Source organism: Ochotona princeps, chromosome 31 (genome assembly GCF_030435755.1).
Source record: "Ochotona princeps isolate mOchPri1 chromosome 31, mOchPri1.hap1, whole genome shotgun sequence".
In the NCBI taxonomy this organism is placed as follows: Eukaryota; Metazoa; Chordata; class Mammalia; order Lagomorpha; family Ochotonidae; genus Ochotona; species Ochotona princeps.
In genome coordinates, this window is record NC_080862.1 from 5,703,131 (window position 1) to 5,720,042 (window position 16,912).

At 45.3% G+C, this 16,912-nt stretch overlaps 1 protein-coding gene across 8 annotated transcripts in view; it reads left to right on the forward strand.

Moving 5' to 3' along the window:
• Positions 1–14,888, forward strand: part of TLE4 (TLE family member 4, transcriptional corepressor) — a 128,522-nt gene extending 113,634 nt beyond the window's left edge. For all 8 annotated transcript variants that reach the window (XM_012928885.3, XM_004591794.4, XM_004591790.4 and 5 more), the window contains 6 exons: positions 6,773–7,022; positions 8,301–8,548; positions 10,132–10,279; positions 10,489–10,639; positions 11,007–11,083; positions 13,183–14,888. In XM_012928885.3, coding sequence (XP_012784339.2) covers positions 6,773–7,022; positions 8,301–8,548; positions 10,132–10,279; positions 10,489–10,639; positions 11,007–11,083; positions 13,183–13,290 — 982 coding nt within the window. In that variant the 3' untranslated portion in view covers positions 13,291–14,888. The remainder of the gene's footprint in view (positions 1–6,772; positions 7,023–8,300; positions 8,549–10,131; positions 10,280–10,488; positions 10,640–11,006; positions 11,084–13,182) is intronic.
• The last annotated feature ends 2,024 nt before the right edge of the window (positions 14,889–16,912 follow it).

Sequence of the window (16,912 nt, forward strand, 5' to 3'; positions counted from 1 at the left end):
GACCTTGACCTTTTGTTCACTTTCCATCTGATAAGTCAGATTCTCATTTCCCTCTTCTCTTACTAACTTCTCTACAGATTCTGCAGTAAACTTCCTCGTTCATCAGACACAAAGCCTGTGCCAAAGCCAAGTTGCTCAGTAAATATTTGACTGATTAATAAGGGAGACAAGGCAAATTAGACTTTGAGTTGCTTGAAAGTCGAAGGTATAAATATCAATTACCATAAAATTCTGTGTACCTGTGTGCGTTCTACAAATAGTTGTTGACTGACTGACAAGTCTTATTGACTAAGAACTCTGATATATTTGAAGGTGAAAGTTCAATCTGTTTCAAGCAGTGACTAAACAACAAGGTCATAGGATTAATCAAATAACAATTCAAGTGCCTGTAAATTTCACGTGAATTTCTTGGAGAGATAGAGGAGCTCCTCTTTGGAACGGGTTCTGCGTTCTCTCACGTACTGTGCAATTACCACTTGGAGAACCTGTTGTTGCCTGTAGTGAGTGTGTCACCAGTGGAGTGAGTGGTTGTCGCACCTGCTATGTGGAGGCCTGTATAGGTATGAGTGCACGGGATGTGTTCAGAGAAGTGGTGCCAAGCAAGGCTTCAGGGTGGGAAAGCCGAAGGGTTGAATCACAGCTGGTCTCATTTGTACTTCTAAGCGTTGAGCTGAGCTCCTTGCATTCCCCTAACCTTGCCCCTTAGAATGCAAAATTGTTGCATTTCTTTTGGACAAACTGATGAGAATGTTTGTGTCTGGGAATAATGTAGACACAGCTACCACATTTCGCTTGACACCTCATTAGGAGTACCTGAAAGCGTGTGGTGTGGCTGAGAGACTATAGAGTCTTCATTGTTCTGGACTATGTGTTGTGACAACTCAGACTTGATTTCGACTCTAGCAGGTGACCACTAGAAAAGGTGGCTTTAGTTATACTGACAGTATCTTAAGTTGGTGAGTTTTCTTTGGCTCAGCTGTGCCATGTGTGGTATTTTCTTACCAAGAAGGATGTAGGGATGAACATTGCATTCACGTCTTCTATCCAACACCGTGTGTGCATGGCAGCTGTCCAGTGACCTTGAGGGCCTTTGTGCCTTTACCGTTGCCCGAGAATATTACCGGTTTCAGATGTTTATATAATACAAGATACAGTGTGCTGTAAGGGCAAACTTGATAAAGACAATTTGATCCAGTCAGCTGGATTCCTTGCTTTCCCTCATTGCTGTATGTTTAGATAAAAGGGCATTGAGACATAAATATTCGCATTTATTTGTGCATATAGAAGTGGTCTATTTTTATGATAGATGTTTACAACAAAAATGATTATGACAATTAAATAGCTGCCCACATAGACAGTCATGAAGCGTGTGGTTTGCATGCGTTGCAACAGGAAACCTTTGTAAGTGCACTAGGGCTTAAAGCATAGTGAGCTGAAGGCTTCTGCTGCCACGCGCATACACCAAGGAACTGCCTCTCCCCAGAGAGGCTCCCAGCATGTGCCTCTCTGTCCCGATTATTCATACAAAATGAATTGCTAGATATTACCAGAAATCATCATGAAATTTATTTTACAAATTGAATAAAGCTTCGTTTACTTGATAATTCACATTGTGTGCCCTCAGCTATTGGGGTGAATTAACAGGCATTCTAATGTAATATGTAATTTGAAAGATATATTTTAATTTCTGCATCAGCAAAAAAGGACTTTCTCCTTCACCTGCTATTTGAGTTGGACTTTCTGAAAATTCTACCAGGCTTGCTAAAATCCATGTCACGGAGTATGAGACATGAATGAAGCAAAGACAGATCAGCTAAGGTTTACAGGTAGCAGTCTTTCTCACAATATAGCAATGTTTGTCTTGAAAATCACGATTTTCAAGATGGAAGCAGTTTTGCATCAAAACCTTCAACACGTGTATGTTGGTGAACTGGCCTGGTGGGCTTATCTGCTACTTAGAACCCAGTTTTCAGGCATAGTTCATAGAATTCAATAACCAGACCTTTACTGTGAATTCAAGGTGTAGTCCACCTTGTGAGGTGTGGAAATCTTGGAGAAAGTATCGTAAAACACCAGTTTAACCCACCATAACGGGCCTGAGCTCCATGGAGAGTTCATATGAGGTTGAGGTGAGAACAAGGATCTTTATCATGTTGGGCTTTCATCAAAAGGTGATAATCAGGTAAACTAACACAGATTATTGCTACCAATTACGGGTGACTGGATAGATTCCAACAAAATTCTTCCAGAAAAGTTTAAACTTAACAGTTGGCTCAGCTGTTTTATATTCTCTCCAGTATGTCTGTTGGAGAACCAGTTCTCCAGTCACTTCCCCTGTTGCATGTGTCAGAGCCGTGCAGGTCACTGCACTTTTCTGATCGCTTGAACCCTCCCCCACCATCCCTGGTTATTTGTTGGACTTACCTTGAGTATTGCCTAGATTTGGATTTATTGTATTCAGAAAGTACTCTTTCGTACTAGGATTTTCTCCCAGTTGGCCCCTTTTGGTTTATTTAAGATCTATTTGTTTGAAAGGTGTAGTTACAGGCGAGAGAGTGAGATCAGTCTTCGCTGTTGGGTCACTTCTTGAATGACCATGACAGCCAGGGCTGGGCCAGGCCACACCCAGAATCCCTGAACTCCATTCAGATCTCCTACCAAGGGCCCAAGCATTCTTCCACTGCTTGCCCAGGCTTATTAGCAAGGAGCTGAATTGGAGGTGGAGTAGCCAGGACTGGAACCAATGCTCAGTGGGCCGTGTCAGCACTGCAGGTAAAGTACTACAACACAGCGCCAGTTCCAGTAACCTGTTGCTAGAATTTCAGTTTTTATTGGTTCCCTCCTTTCAGCTTATTAAAGCCTGCAGAATTACATGTCCTGTTAGTTCCAGCTTTTTATTGACTTTGCCAAGTCTGGGTCTCCTAGTGTCTAGGATATCCAAATAATTTAATTCCTTATTCCTCTTGTATGTTATTCTTCTTGCTATTTTGCGAATACTTTGTATCCAGAGACAGGCCACATCTAATCTCTCCTAAAGAAAACCTTTCAGCCAATTATTCTCCTTTGTTAGTGTTGTATTGAGATGTAGCTGTTATATTTTATTGAACTTTGCTCTGGCCAAGCCCTCCCACTACATACTGGGGTCATTGTTAAATAAAGGAATTCCTGGATTAAAATTAATCCAGGAACTTCCCAGCTTATCTGGTCGCTTCCTTTGGGAGTCCTTCTGTTCTGCCACTCCTGTCACTCGGAGTGTATTTTCTGTCTTCATTTCTCTTTGGTGAGATCCTTCCATTCTTTCAAATCCCTGTCGACTACCATGTCTTCCATGAAGTGTAGCCTTCTTTTTGCCTGTTACAACCACCCCAGAATCATATTTCCATCACAGTGAGAGCTAGTGTTGTAACGACTCTTGTCCCTTTGTGTCATCTTTCCTAGATTATAAGCCACTTAGGTGTTGTCCACATGTGGGTAAGGGGGTGCTTAAGACATAGCACAGTGTACTTGGATAGAAAAGAGAGCGGTCCTTGCTACCTGGATTTTCTCTGATTCCTTTCCTTTCCAGCCCTGTGTTCTTTGCTAGCTAGGCATTAAACAATGTGTTTGAAATCTGGGAAGTATCTACTAGAACTTTATTTTTTTTTCCAGTTCTATCTTGGATATACAAGTAGTATAATAAAAAGCTACATTTCATCCTTGACTCAATGAGCTTTTGGAAGACATTTAGACCCCTAGAAGGCAAGTCCAGAAATGGAGCAGATGCTCATAGAGTGGTTATGGGTAAACTGAAGAAATGTTCAGGTGAAGACCTTAAAGGAAAGTGTTTGCTTGATTTCTTAGCTGTTTAAATTCTCAAGGCTCTTTAGAGAACAGTTAGTGATTCCAGAGGGGAGAAGGAATGTCTTTTCAAATAAATTACTGTTAAGAATGTGTAACACCATATGAACTTGGAGTAACCTTCGTTTAAGATTTAGTCTGCATGACCTCCTGATTGCTAAGCCAGTTAGCTTCTTTCTCAGTTGTCAGCACTTAGAATTTCAGCTCTTCTTTACTGCCTTTCCTTCTTGGCTGAGCGAATACCTGGTTGTCTCCTAAGACTATTGCTTCCCTTGCAATGCCTGCCCCCTCGCAGCTTCCTCCACAACCAAACTTCTGTGCCTTTGTGTCTTAAGTCCTGCTTCGTTCATGCTTGCACCACCATATCTTCAAGCTTGTTGAGGTTTCCCCCTAACTTGTTGAAGACACATCCTTCATGAGCTCACAAAGCAGAGTTGGCATCCTCTCCACTTATCACCTCCAGAATTCCAGCATCCCTCCCATCCAGTGCAGCCTCCCCTAGCCATGGGACCCTCTGAATTACAAATCCTATTCCCAAAGCTTTATCACCCAGGCCCCAGCTGGCTTAGATTATTGCTACGTAAGCCTTGTTTGAATTTCAAAAGCAGGAATACAGTGAGACAGAAAAATATGAACAGAGATCCTACATTCTTGAATCACTCCCCAAATGCCTGCCGGAGCTGGAGCTCCATCAGGCAGAAGCCAGGAGCCCTGAGCTCTGTCCGGTTCTTACACGTGTGACAGGAACCCAGGTGCTTGAGCCATCACCCATGCATCTCTGGTAACTGGACGAGGCAGAGCCGGAACTTAGAGTCAGGCATTCTGTTAGGGGGCGTGGACGTCCCCCAGAGTGTCCTCAGTGCTGCTGTAAAGGCCTTGCCACCTGCGAGCCATTCTTCAACAGGCACCAAGAATGATTTTTTGAAAATGTTGAGTTGTGTCACTCCCTTACCCAAATCTGCAGTCCCATTCTACCCAGCATAATATGCACACTCATCGCAGCCTGCAGGGCTCATGCTGCTCTGGTCTCTGCACCTCTTTAGCTCCCGCCCTGTCACTCTCTGCCTTCTGGCCTCTGGCTTAGTTCTGCTCCAAGGCCTTCTCATTTGCTCTTCCCTTACTTGGCACTTTCCCGTTAGAAAGCATACAATGCCTGTGTCCTTGCTCGGCTTCTCAGCGTATGTATTGTCCCCTCCCAAAGGGCTCCCTGACCACTTTTCTCTTTACCTAAAGCATCTGTGTGTATGTGTCAAGGTGTTGACTGCTGAAATTACCTGTTTATCTGCATTTATATTGCCTGTTCTTCCCTCTAGGATGGAAGCTATAAGGGTAGATACTTTGTCATGTTCACCTCTGAGTCCTCAGAACTGCAGAGTAACTAGTCTGTTAAAAAACAAAAAATGCTAATGAATGGTTAAAAAGCATGTTGCTTTGCTCTGCTCTTACTCCTTCTCATCTCACTTAAGATTCTGAGTACGGGGCCCGGCGCAGTAGCCTAGTGCCTAAAGTCCTTGCCTTGCGTGCTCCAGGATCCCATATGGATCCTATATTGATTTTCTCCTGACTTGTCTTCTCTCTTGTTTCGATTTCTAGCTGCTCTTACAGTCACCTCCCAACTCTGTGTCCTCCTGCAGTGTTATGCTGCCACATGACTTTCGTCCCGTCACCTGAGGACCCAGTGCAGTGGGTCCCACATCCCAGTGCACCTCCAGATCCTGTTGTTAGGACCCCAGAAATGTTTGCGTGGCTTCCTGGTTCCCCAGTTCCTTTCCAACAAGAAGTCCAGCACGCTTCGTGTTCAGGCCGTGTGGTGGTCTCTGCCCGGCTGCGGGGTCTTCACAGCCATGCTGTGTGCTGCCGCTGCTGCTTGTCTCAGCGCGGCAGAGTGGTTAATGAGTGCCCTCGGACGGGCTGTATTGGATGTGTGACCGAAGCCTGGAGGCGTTGTCTTCTGGGACCACCATGTTCTAATTTGATTCTAAAACCTCTTTGTCATTTGGTCCAAGCTCCTGTTTCTTGTGTGCCCTCAAGTGCTTCCCTTGGTATGCCTTTTGTAAACTTCTTCGGATAAACAGAGCACATTCCCAAACTTAGGCCAGTCCGCTGACGTAATTTGCAAAAGGGGCTGTTGACTGTGACAGCTCCGAGCCGGGCTTAGCTCCTCCCACGCACTGTGTCATCTCCTGCCCCCCAGAAGCCTCAGTTGCCCCCTCCGGGACTCCAGAGCCCTGAAAGTGAAAGTCAGTCTGTTGAGGGAGAGGGCTTCACTTAAGTTGCACTTTAGTCAAATGTTGCCTTCATCCAAAGCTTTCCCAGGACGGCAGCTCGGGACGGCACCACTGGGAGGGACCCACAGGTGGGCCTTTGGGTGCTGTTTTCATTTCTCGTTCTATTTGGATTTCCTGGAGCTTGGCACGGTCGGGTCTGACCACTGTGCTCAAATGGGGCTTCTCCTCCCCCCAGCCCTCCATGGCTGTCTGCGGTTCAGAGAGCTCAGCCTCACAACAACTTGCACTTCTTTAGTAAGTCACTGCAATCAAGGCAACATCTCATCGCAGGCCTCTGGACCGCTCAGAGTGGAGGGCAAAGGCAGGGGTGTCGAGTGCCCGGGAAGATCGGTGTTGTATTTTACACTGATGATCTCAGTGAGTCCTGTGGGACTCGTGGGTCACGCCCTCCTCCTGTTAAAGAGTAGGACTAAGGTCAGAACAGCTCCCGAGCCGCACACCAGTGAGCAGGGGCCACTGGGATGCGCTCTCATTGCCGATCTAGTCATGTAACTTGCAAAATGGTGTTCTTGAACTCTGGACTCGCTGGATTTGGCTTGTTGGCAAACCACAAGTGGCTCTGAAAATGCTTTTTCTCATCTCCTTACACTCACCAGTGAAACAGTTTTTAATGTTAGCACTGTTCTGTCCTCTCCACCCTGCCTTAGGGCCTACTCCTTCCACGTTAGTGCAGATGGCCAGATGCAGCCCGTGCCCTTCCCCCCCGACGCCCTCATCGGCCCCGGGATCCCCCGCCACGCTCGCCAGATCAACACCCTGAACCACGGGGAGGTGGTGTGCGCCGTGACCATCAGCAACCCCACGCGACACGTGTACACTGGCGGCAAGGGCTGTGTCAAGGTGTGGGACATCAGCCACCCGGGCAACAAGAGTCCCGTGTCGCAGCTCGACTGCCTGGTGAGTGAGCATGGGTGTTAGGGCTTCAGCCCTTCCTTCCGAACACGGGGAGAGACGTGCAGAGAGCTGCATGTCTGAACGAGCCACGCAGTGTCGGTCTCTGTGGGCGCTGGGGTGAATGTCTTGGTTCCTTGAGACAGGGTGATCTGGTTCATGTCTAACATGTGCACCAGGAATTTGCACCAACTCTGACCCTGTGGGAAAAGGCACACCACTTTTTTTTATTATTATTATCATCTGATAAAGATGTTTAAGGAAACTGAGAGCCTTTGGGAGCAGCACAGTGGCATAGTGAGCTAATCCTCTGCCTGCAGCACCAGCATCTCATAGGGGTGCTAGTTCATATCCTGGCTCTTGCACTTCCCATCCAGCCCTCTGCCTATGGCCTGGGAAAGCAGCCAAGAACGGCTAGAGTCTTTGGGCTTCTGCACCCATTTGGGAGACCCACCAGAAGCTCCTGGCTCCTGGCATCTGCTTGGGGATATAATCTTTCAAACAAAAGTAAATAAAACTTACCAGAAATATAAAAACGGTGAGCACCCATCACCCTGCAGCTTCGGGGAGAGCATTCTTCGGCATCACTAGGTTCCTGTGACATGGCAAACACAAGCACTACCTCGGCCACTTCATTGTTCTGCCTTGATTGAGGAAACTTGAGCTTCATATCTCCCTTCATACCAGCAGAATTCTTGACTACAGCACGAGGCTCAGGTCAGACTAACATAATCAGATGTGCCAGTTCCCGTGAGCTGCAAGGAAGTTTTTCCTGGACTTGACATTCCTTGAACTTTTGTCTCTAGTTGATGCCCTGTAGTTCTGTGATACAGTGAAGGGCCAGGCAAAAGGACAAGGTTGGCAGGTGTCTGACCCCTACCATGTTCGTGGCAGAGGGACGGGGCCTCACAGCAGCAGAGTTGGCAAGATACAGCAGGGCCCTAGGGCTGTGGGCGTCCCGTGGTGGTGCTGGGCGTGTCAGAGGGTACGCCTGACACGATCATTTGGCCAATTTGGTTGTCATTACAGTGGGTCTGGATTGTTACATTTCGGTGCTTATTAAGATTAAATATCTCAGCACTAAATTTTGTAGATCAAGTTTAAGTGCTTCCCTAATTTCGTGTAATTTTCCAGCATTAATCAACTTTATCATTGTCATAAGTATAAATGGCTCATTAAACCAGGAGGGAACACAATACTTTTATGGGTTTCTGCTCTCATGTTAATGCTGTTTTTCTTTCCTCATGAGTAATCTCTTGATGGTTTTTTTTTTTTCCTCTGCAGAACAGGGATAACTATATCCGTTCCTGCAGATTGCTCCCTGATGGGCGCACCCTCATAGTGGGAGGGGAGGCCAGCACTTTGTCCATTTGGGACCTGGCGGCTCCCACCCCGCGCATCAAGGCCGAGCTCACGTCCTCGGCCCCTGCCTGCTATGCACTGGCCATCAGCCCCGATTCCAAGGTCTGCTTCTCCTGCTGCAGCGACGGTAACATCGCCGTGTGGGACCTGCACAACCAGACGCTCGTGAGGTGAGCCACTGGGATCCCCTGCCGCGTTCGGAGGAAAGAGCTGACCTCGCCACCACAGGCTGCAGGGTTCTGTGTATACATGGCAGGTTTTCGTGTTGTTGACTTTTTTGACATCACATGCCGAGTATCAACAATTCAGGTTTTAAAAAAGGATGAGGTCAGTTTGACTTAATGACTCTACATAACTTTCTCATGACCTCACGAGCTCATTAGATGACTGTAATTTGCCATCTGTGCTCGCTAATAAACCATCATTGCCGATAGATCGTCATTAGGAAGAAAGACTGCGCATGGCCCTGTCTCGTGTCCCATCTGTATGTGACATGTTCACTGTGCTCAGCACCGGTCACGGACCAAGCACTGCAGCGAGTGCTCCCAGCCTCAGGTGGGCCAGCGTGCCTGTATTCGCAGCATTAATCATGAATGGGTAGAACCACAACGTCTGCTTGGAGAGGAAGTAGTGCAGGACTAGTGTTGCTAGGAACAAGCCTGCAGTGAGTCTCCAGATGTGAGCACCTGCAGTTCCACAGCAAGGGGGGAGAGGAGCTGCCGGGGTGGGAAGTTGATGTCAGGTCTGGATACAAGTCCGCTGAGTAGGTCAAGAGCCCTGTGCTGGCTCTCCGTAAGCGGTGTTATAGCGCTGAGCTCTGTATTTCTGGAAACACACTAATTTTCCCTGTTGTTACTTTTGGGTTCAACTCCTAAGAGGAGCTGCTTCTAGCCCCTTGTCCCCTCTCTGTTAGCTGGGAGTGACTCCCGGGGCAGTGGGTTCCAGAGTAGCCCTCGGTGGGCTTTCCCGCAGAGCTTGGGCCTGCTGGCCTGCAGCCCATTGCTGCCCACAGGCAGGGTCTAGTCGGGCTCTGTCTCCTACAGAGGGCTTCTTAGAGCCTCTTCCCGTCTCCCTTACCTGCACATCACGTGAAAGAAAAGCTCAGAGTATATCCTTGACTGGTTCATATACTCGTAGGAGTGTGTGTCTTTTTCTATCAGTTGGAGATGTTTTTTCCATCAGTAATATCAATCTTGTCTTAGTATACATTAGGTATTTTCCCAGAATAAATGCAAAATATGGGGAATTCAGTATCTTAAACTTTAATCATTTTGTGTAGTTACTCTTTGCCTGCCATGGGGAATTGGTTCCAGAACCCCCCACAGTTCTATCTACAGATAGTCTCAGATCTCATATAAAATGGCTTTGTGTTGACATGTAACCTGCACATCTGTTCGTTCTGCTTAAACCATAGGTAGGCTGCTAGGTAAATAGTTGCCATACCGTACTGTTTGGAGAAGAGTGACAAAGGAAAAAACTTTATACGTATTCATTACAGACACAGTCTGGCTTTTCTGAACATTATTTTATCCAGAGTTGCTTGGATATATAGATGTGGATACAGAAGGCCAGTCATATGCTTTATTACGTTCAATAATTAGATATTAATTAGCAAAGTAGAACATTGGAAAATAAACCAAGTGGGAATCCAGAAATAGGACCTCCATTGAAATTGATTGCCACGGAATTCTAAAGGGAAATTAAACTCAAAGCCGACTTTCCAATGCCATTCCCTACATTTGGACATTTCCAGGCAATTCCAGGGCCACACGGACGGAGCGAGCTGCATTGACATCTCCAACGATGGCACCAAGCTCTGGACGGGCGGCCTGGACAACACGGTCAGGTCCTGGGACCTGCGCGAGGGCAGGCAGCTGCAGCAACATGACTTCACCTCACAGGTGGGGACCTGCACGCCTGGGGCCTTTCACCAGACTTCCTAGGAGAGGCACTTTCACTTACCTCTTTGAATTGCTTTGAAATCTCCCATTTGACTTTGCTTTCTTCCTATGCAATTCAAATGACCCTAATTTCCTTCACAATTACCCCCCAGCAGTTAGAGGAAGCGTGTGCCCTGGGGCCCCATCACCACGCCTTGTTTTCATTGCAGATCTTTTCTCTGGGCTACTGCCCGACTGGAGAGTGGCTCGCAGTGGGGATGGAGAACAGTAACGTGGAAGTCTTGCATGTCACCAAGCCCGACAAATACCAGCTACACCTGCACGAGAGCTGTGTACTGTCGCTCAAGTTTGCCCACTGTGGTAAGCAAGCCTTTTTTTTTTTTGTCCTATTTTCAGTCACTTTCTGTGTTTTCTACCTTCCTGTTAACTCTTCCCAAGCTCTGGCATTTCGTTGGGTTGATGAACATGTCCCTCTTTAGATTTTGATTGCCTCTTTAAATAAGCACGCTGCTGTCACGCCGTATAATTGGCTGGTGTTAATCTACTGAATCCTTGTTTGTATGCATGGATAGATAAGTGACTCCTTACATTTCAGGAGGACGGGCTTGATACTTGAAATGAAAAAAAAAAAAAAAACTCTCCTGTTTGTAAACAGTGGCATGATTTTCCTGTAAACCATTGACTGCTCTTAAAGCTGATCTTGGGTTTTCAAAACCTTCTTCCATAGGCAAATGGTTTGTAAGCACTGGGAAAGACAACCTTCTGAACGCCTGGAGAACACCTTACGGGGCCAGTATATTCCAGGTAATACTTGTTCAGCTCGCATTTCTGTTCTCAGGGCTTGGAGGCTGTTCAGCCAGACTGCCACTGTACCCCCTCTCTGATTACTGATCCACGTGATCCTACAAGCAGGCAGAGCTGGGGTTCATCCCAGGGTGGGTCGGAGGGTGGGCAGGTGTCATGGTGAGAAAGCCCTAGAACTGGAGATGAGCTCCAGTGTTCTTCAGACCCGAGCCCAGCCTGTGTCTGGTGCGCCAGCTCTTCACACGGCGGTCCCTTTTTTACAGATTCTAGAACTACTGTGGAGTGGGTGTGTGTCTGTTGGGGGAAGGGTGTCTTTGCAATTTTCTAATTTTGAAACATGACAATTTTTGCTTAAGTGGTCTTCACTCGTATTACTTAGTCTTTCATACCTTTTTTCAGAGTTACAGGAAAGTTTAATAAACCCTGATTATTTCTGGAAACTTTTATTGTTTCGGTCGATTCAGAATCCTTGCTATTTGTGAAGTGATTTGCAGAGAACTCAAACATAGACATGGCGCACACATAGACACAACGTGTCTCTTCTCACTAGAGCGTAAGAATTCCAGAGGCAAGTTAGAGACTTCTCTTTTTTAACTTACTATAATTAAATATTTTATATTTAGGGTGGGGTTTTTTTGTTGTGTTCTTTGCTTTTTTTTTTTTTAAATGAATCATATATAGATTTGCACTTTCCTTGACCTAAGGGTATGATGACCTCATCATGGAGTAAATTCATGGAGTTGAATCCAAAGAATAACTATTGAGTGAGAACATGTCAGACCATCTGCAGGACAACACGGCACGATGCTGCCTCGTGGTGTTTTGCAGTTTAATAGACAGTTTTGCATTGTGGATCGAAACCTTTCTATGATCGCTTTCCCGCTTCCCCCACCCCAGCACGGTTTTAAACAAATGAAATGGCAAACGCATTTTTCCTGCCGAGTGTAATTGTTATGTCTTGTGTGTGTATACTGGCTGTTAGTTGTGATCAAAGAAATAAGAGAAACACTTGGGTGGATGAGCAGCGGCATGTCGTACATTATTTTTTAAGTGTTCAAAGGATCAAAAGTAAGGGTTAAAACCCTATGATTTTGTTTTCTCTACTCAATGAATGCAGTTAAGAGTTAACATTGAACTCTTCCTGTTATAGTTGAACATGCTATGTGCAATTCTAAAGTATGACACATTTTTCTATTACAGATTTGTGTTAAATGTTTACTCTGGGAGCATTAGGCTTTTTATTATGAATGGTTTTACATTCCTGTCTTGGAAAATACAATATTTTTGGTGTCTTGTCCTTCTGAAGTGGCAGACATGTGACGTGTTTGCCTGTTGGCCTTGGTCAGGCGATTGAGCCTTAGCCGGAGTCAGTGACAGCTGCCTTGAGCAGCTTCTCTAAGCCCAGCCATTGGAGTTTGTCCAGGGGCATTCCAGTTAAGAACCTGGATTGTGATTTATGCAGAAAAACTAGGTTTGAAATAGAGCCTTGCACCATGAGCAGCAATGCTCACACTCCTGAGCAAGGACCTCCAGATAAACCTGGTGAGGGGGCCCTGTGGCGTGGCCTAACGGCTAAAGTCCTCGCCTTGAAAGCCCCGGGATCCCATATGGGCACCGGTTCTAATCCCGGCAGCTCCACTTCCCATCCAGCTCCCTGCTTGTGGCCTGGGAAAGCAGTTGAGGACGGCCCAAAGCTTTGGGACCCTGCACCCGCGTGGGAGACCCGGAAGAGGTTCCTGGTCCTGGCATCGGATTGGCGCGTACCAGCCCGTTGCGGCTCACTTGGGGAGTGAATCATCGGATGGAAGATCTTCCTCTCTGTCTCTCCTCCTCTCTGTATATCCAGCTTTCCAATAATAATAAAAAAAATCTTTAAAAAAAAAAATAAACCTGGTGAGGGGCCCCAGGACCGGATGCGCTCACACACTGCCACGCTTAGGAAGTTCCGCCCAAGCAGCTGCGATGCCCAGTGGGACTCCCTTTGGCCAGTGGATCACATTAGCTTTTTCCTTTCCTCCCACTCCCCCCATCCTGCCTCCCAGTCCTCACGGGTTTTGCGTTCCATATTTAACCATTTTGATCCTGTGTTTCTTTCATAGTCCAAAGAATCCTCATCGGTGCTTAGCTGCGACATCTCTGTGGATGACAAATACATTGTCACTGGCTCTGGGGACAAGAAGGCCACTGTTTATGAAGTTATTTATTAAGGACAGACCTTCATGCAGACTGGACTCCTCCTCCTTGTAGCACTTTGCGCTCTCATCCTTTTATGTTCACCCTGCCCCCACCTCTAAAACCAAGGATTTCAGCTACTCATTGCAGTTGTGGAGTTTAATGCCCTTCCTAACCCCACTTCCTCCTTGCTATTGAATTGTGAATATTCCTTAAGAACCTGTGATACCAAATCCGCAGCCGTCTACTAGGAAGAACATGGGATAGCATACTGAGCAGTGGCCGGGATCTTTAATGATGTATTATATCTGTAATATATTTATTTTGTTTAAAGAAGGCTTTCTAACAATGACTGACTAAATAAAGCTATCTGCTCCCGCGTTGATCCTGAAGGTGCGTCGTATTTGATACCCCGCTCCCTCCTTTTTTTTTGACAAAGGAGGGGAAAGAGAAGTTGAAGAGAATTGATTCAAATGTCACTAAATGTAGACTAATGACTGTATAGAGACGTGAGATGTATAATTACACATGGAAGCAATATGTTGCTGTGTTACTAGGTTTTTTTGTTTTGGTTTTCTGCTTACTTTCAAGAACTTTGGAATTTTGGCTGAACAATTAAAACATGAGAGGCCAAGTCATATTCATTTGAGTCCATTCAGACAATTGAAACCAGTCTCTCAAGCTTTAGATTATATTGGATGAAAGTAATTGGACTTTTTCCTCTTTTCCTTTTTTGACTTACAAGCGTCTTTGTAATAACATTTTTAATTCCCTTTTTTTTATTGTATGTATTATAGACAGATGAACAAATTAAATTGGGCCTCAAAGAGAGAACTTAATCCCTTCTGGATATTTTTGCCATGTTTCTTTGCAAAGGGAGATGTACGTCTCCGAGGAGTTTTGTTGTTCTGAGAAATTACCAGCTACTTTGTGGCATGCTCTCGTGGAGCAGCACGGATACAGGAGGACCCCTGCCGCTGTGTGCACATCGGGCTTGCACACAACAAGGATAGCCGAGGAGGGTTCGCAGCCCTCCCCCTGCCAGCACAGAGAATGGACCCTCTCCTGGGAGGAGGGCTTGCTTCCTTTCCCTCCGGTTCTTTCCATGTCTTAGTTGGATGTTCCTTGAAATGGACACAGGCTGTGCCATTGTGCCAGAAACATTGTGTTATCTTTTATGTTGTTGTTGTTGCTGTTAAACTATAATATGTGACTCCTTTTTTTATTATTATTATTTTGTGTTTGAATGCTTTACAAATCTTTTTAAGTCTGTGGATCTGCTGATGTACAGTGCCTTTGCTGCTATGGATCAAAAATCAAAAGAACCGTGTAGATAAACTTTATTGTGTAAGTAGAAAATGACTTAATTTCATACTAGAAATGATTGGATGCTGCAAGTTGAAATGGACTGTCCATTGACGTTCCTAATGTGGTAGCAGAAGAAAACTGGTGTCTTAAGTGCTTAGTGTTTGATGTCATTAACGGTTTCGTACAACTCCACAGTGTAGAAAGATTTTGATACTAAACTGTGCATTGTACATAGTTCTAATGCATTGTATTGACTGCCAGTACTTCTAATGGTAGATTGTTTGTGCATTCAGACTTTTAAGCATTAAACATAAATAACTTCTAATATGCTTATTTTCCTAATTCTTTGTTTTGCTGCCTTCAGTTTACATTCTGGTTATGCCACTTCTGTATTATTAAAAATTAATAGTTACACTCAAGGTAGACTGGTGTTGAAGTAATGTGGATTTTCTTACTGTTGTTGATCTTTAGTTTTCCTTTTTACTTGAGCCAGAAAGGATGGATGTTAACCACAGGTTGTTGCCAAGCAGGCATTGGGAGCCTCCTTGATTTGTAATACCAAAAAGTTGTTAGTTACATCATTCCTGGTCTTGTTCCTTTGGAGAGTAGTACCCACTAGCCATTGGTGGGTATGTCAATGTAAACTTTATTAAAATTAAATGAAATTATACATATGCTTTACCCAGAAGCACTAACTGTATTTCAGATATGAATAATCTGGAGTCGTTAAATACACCAGACTTCTTGTGCTGCTCCTTACGCAGATTGAGCATAAGGAAGGATTTCTAAAGAATTATAAATCCAACAACTCAGAACTCTGGCATTTTTTTTGACCTACTAGATAGAAGACAGGAGATCAGATGGCCCACAGTGGTCTGGAACGACTGACTCTAAAACCTACTGAGTCGGTGGTGGAGGGGGACACTGAACAAATAGAGTTCTGCAACATGCTTGTCTTATGTTGGAAGCAGCACTGCCAGAGTGAAGACCCTGACTGCTGCTACACCAGGGGATACCGTGCGAGTCAAAGCCAAGTAACAGTCGTAGACAGCTTGGATGTAAGTGGTCGTCTTCCAAGATGGTGACCAGGAACAGGGTGGAGATTGTGTAGAACCACACGAGACCAGTGGTCAGCAGTCTGCTGTGTACAAATCACTGGGCTGGCCTCCAGTAGACTTAGCAGCCACCTGAACATAATGACCCTGGGTTTCTCACACCCTGTCCAAACATTTAGGAAGGGAAAAAACACATCTCATGAGTGTACTAATACAATTAGAATGTTCGTACACAGCAGAGTCCATGAGGTCTGAGGGAAGTTATTGGCCAAGGAAAGCGAAGTGCGAGCTAGCCTCATGGACTGACGTGATGGACCAGATGTTGTCCTCATCATACCAAATTCTGAGAAGCCGTTGGGGGTGTGTTTGTCAACACCTGAAGATCTTGGTTGCTTACTTTCCATTTGACTTGCCAGTTGGGAAGATCTTGCTGGTTTTAATAGGGGTGTCCTAATCTGTAAAATAGTTAAAAAAAAAAAAAAAAACAACTTTGGCACGAAAAGTATGATGTGCACAAGGCATTCATACTTCTAGAAGGAAAAATTGCCGCTTTAAGGAGTCGGAATCCTCATTTGGATTTGTATGATGGGTCAAGTCACTGATGAATTCCAGTTCCATCTTCAGAAACTTAAAACATTGGCTAACTGAAGTAAAAGCATGGAGATGGGGCCATCACTGTAGTGCAGAAGTGTTAAACTGCTACTCACGACACCAGCGTCCCAGGTCAGCATTGGTTTGAGACCTAAGTTCCCTACTTCCAATCTGATTTCCTGCCCATGGACTTGAGAAGTCAGTAACTGAAGGCTCAAGTACTTGGTCCTCTGCTACACAAGTGGAATTGTTGGCTCCCAGCATGAGCCTGGCCCAGGCTTGGTGATTGTGGCTGTATGGGGAATAAACTGGCAGATGGAGGATCCCCGTGTATTCCTCACTCACTGGTGATTTCAAAAATTGAGATGAAAGTGTAACTAGACTTAACTTTTTCAAGTAAATGGGATCTTCTTGCTTTGCTAAAGTTTTACTAGGTCTTTAATAGAAATTGCAGGCCTGATGATGTACATGAAAGTCTTGATGTAATTATAGTTGTTGGAGTAGCTGCTCAAATTTGGTTCTTATGTTTGCCGTAGTGTTTTGCTCCCAAGTAAGTTTGGACTTGTAGAGTCTGAAAAAACAACAGATTCCTGAATCACCCTCAACTCAGGAAAACTTGGAGAAGATTGTCCTCAACAGAGCTCTCAGCACAGAAGAAGGACGCCCAAACTGAGGAAGCCAGCAAACTCTTCGCAAGATTTGC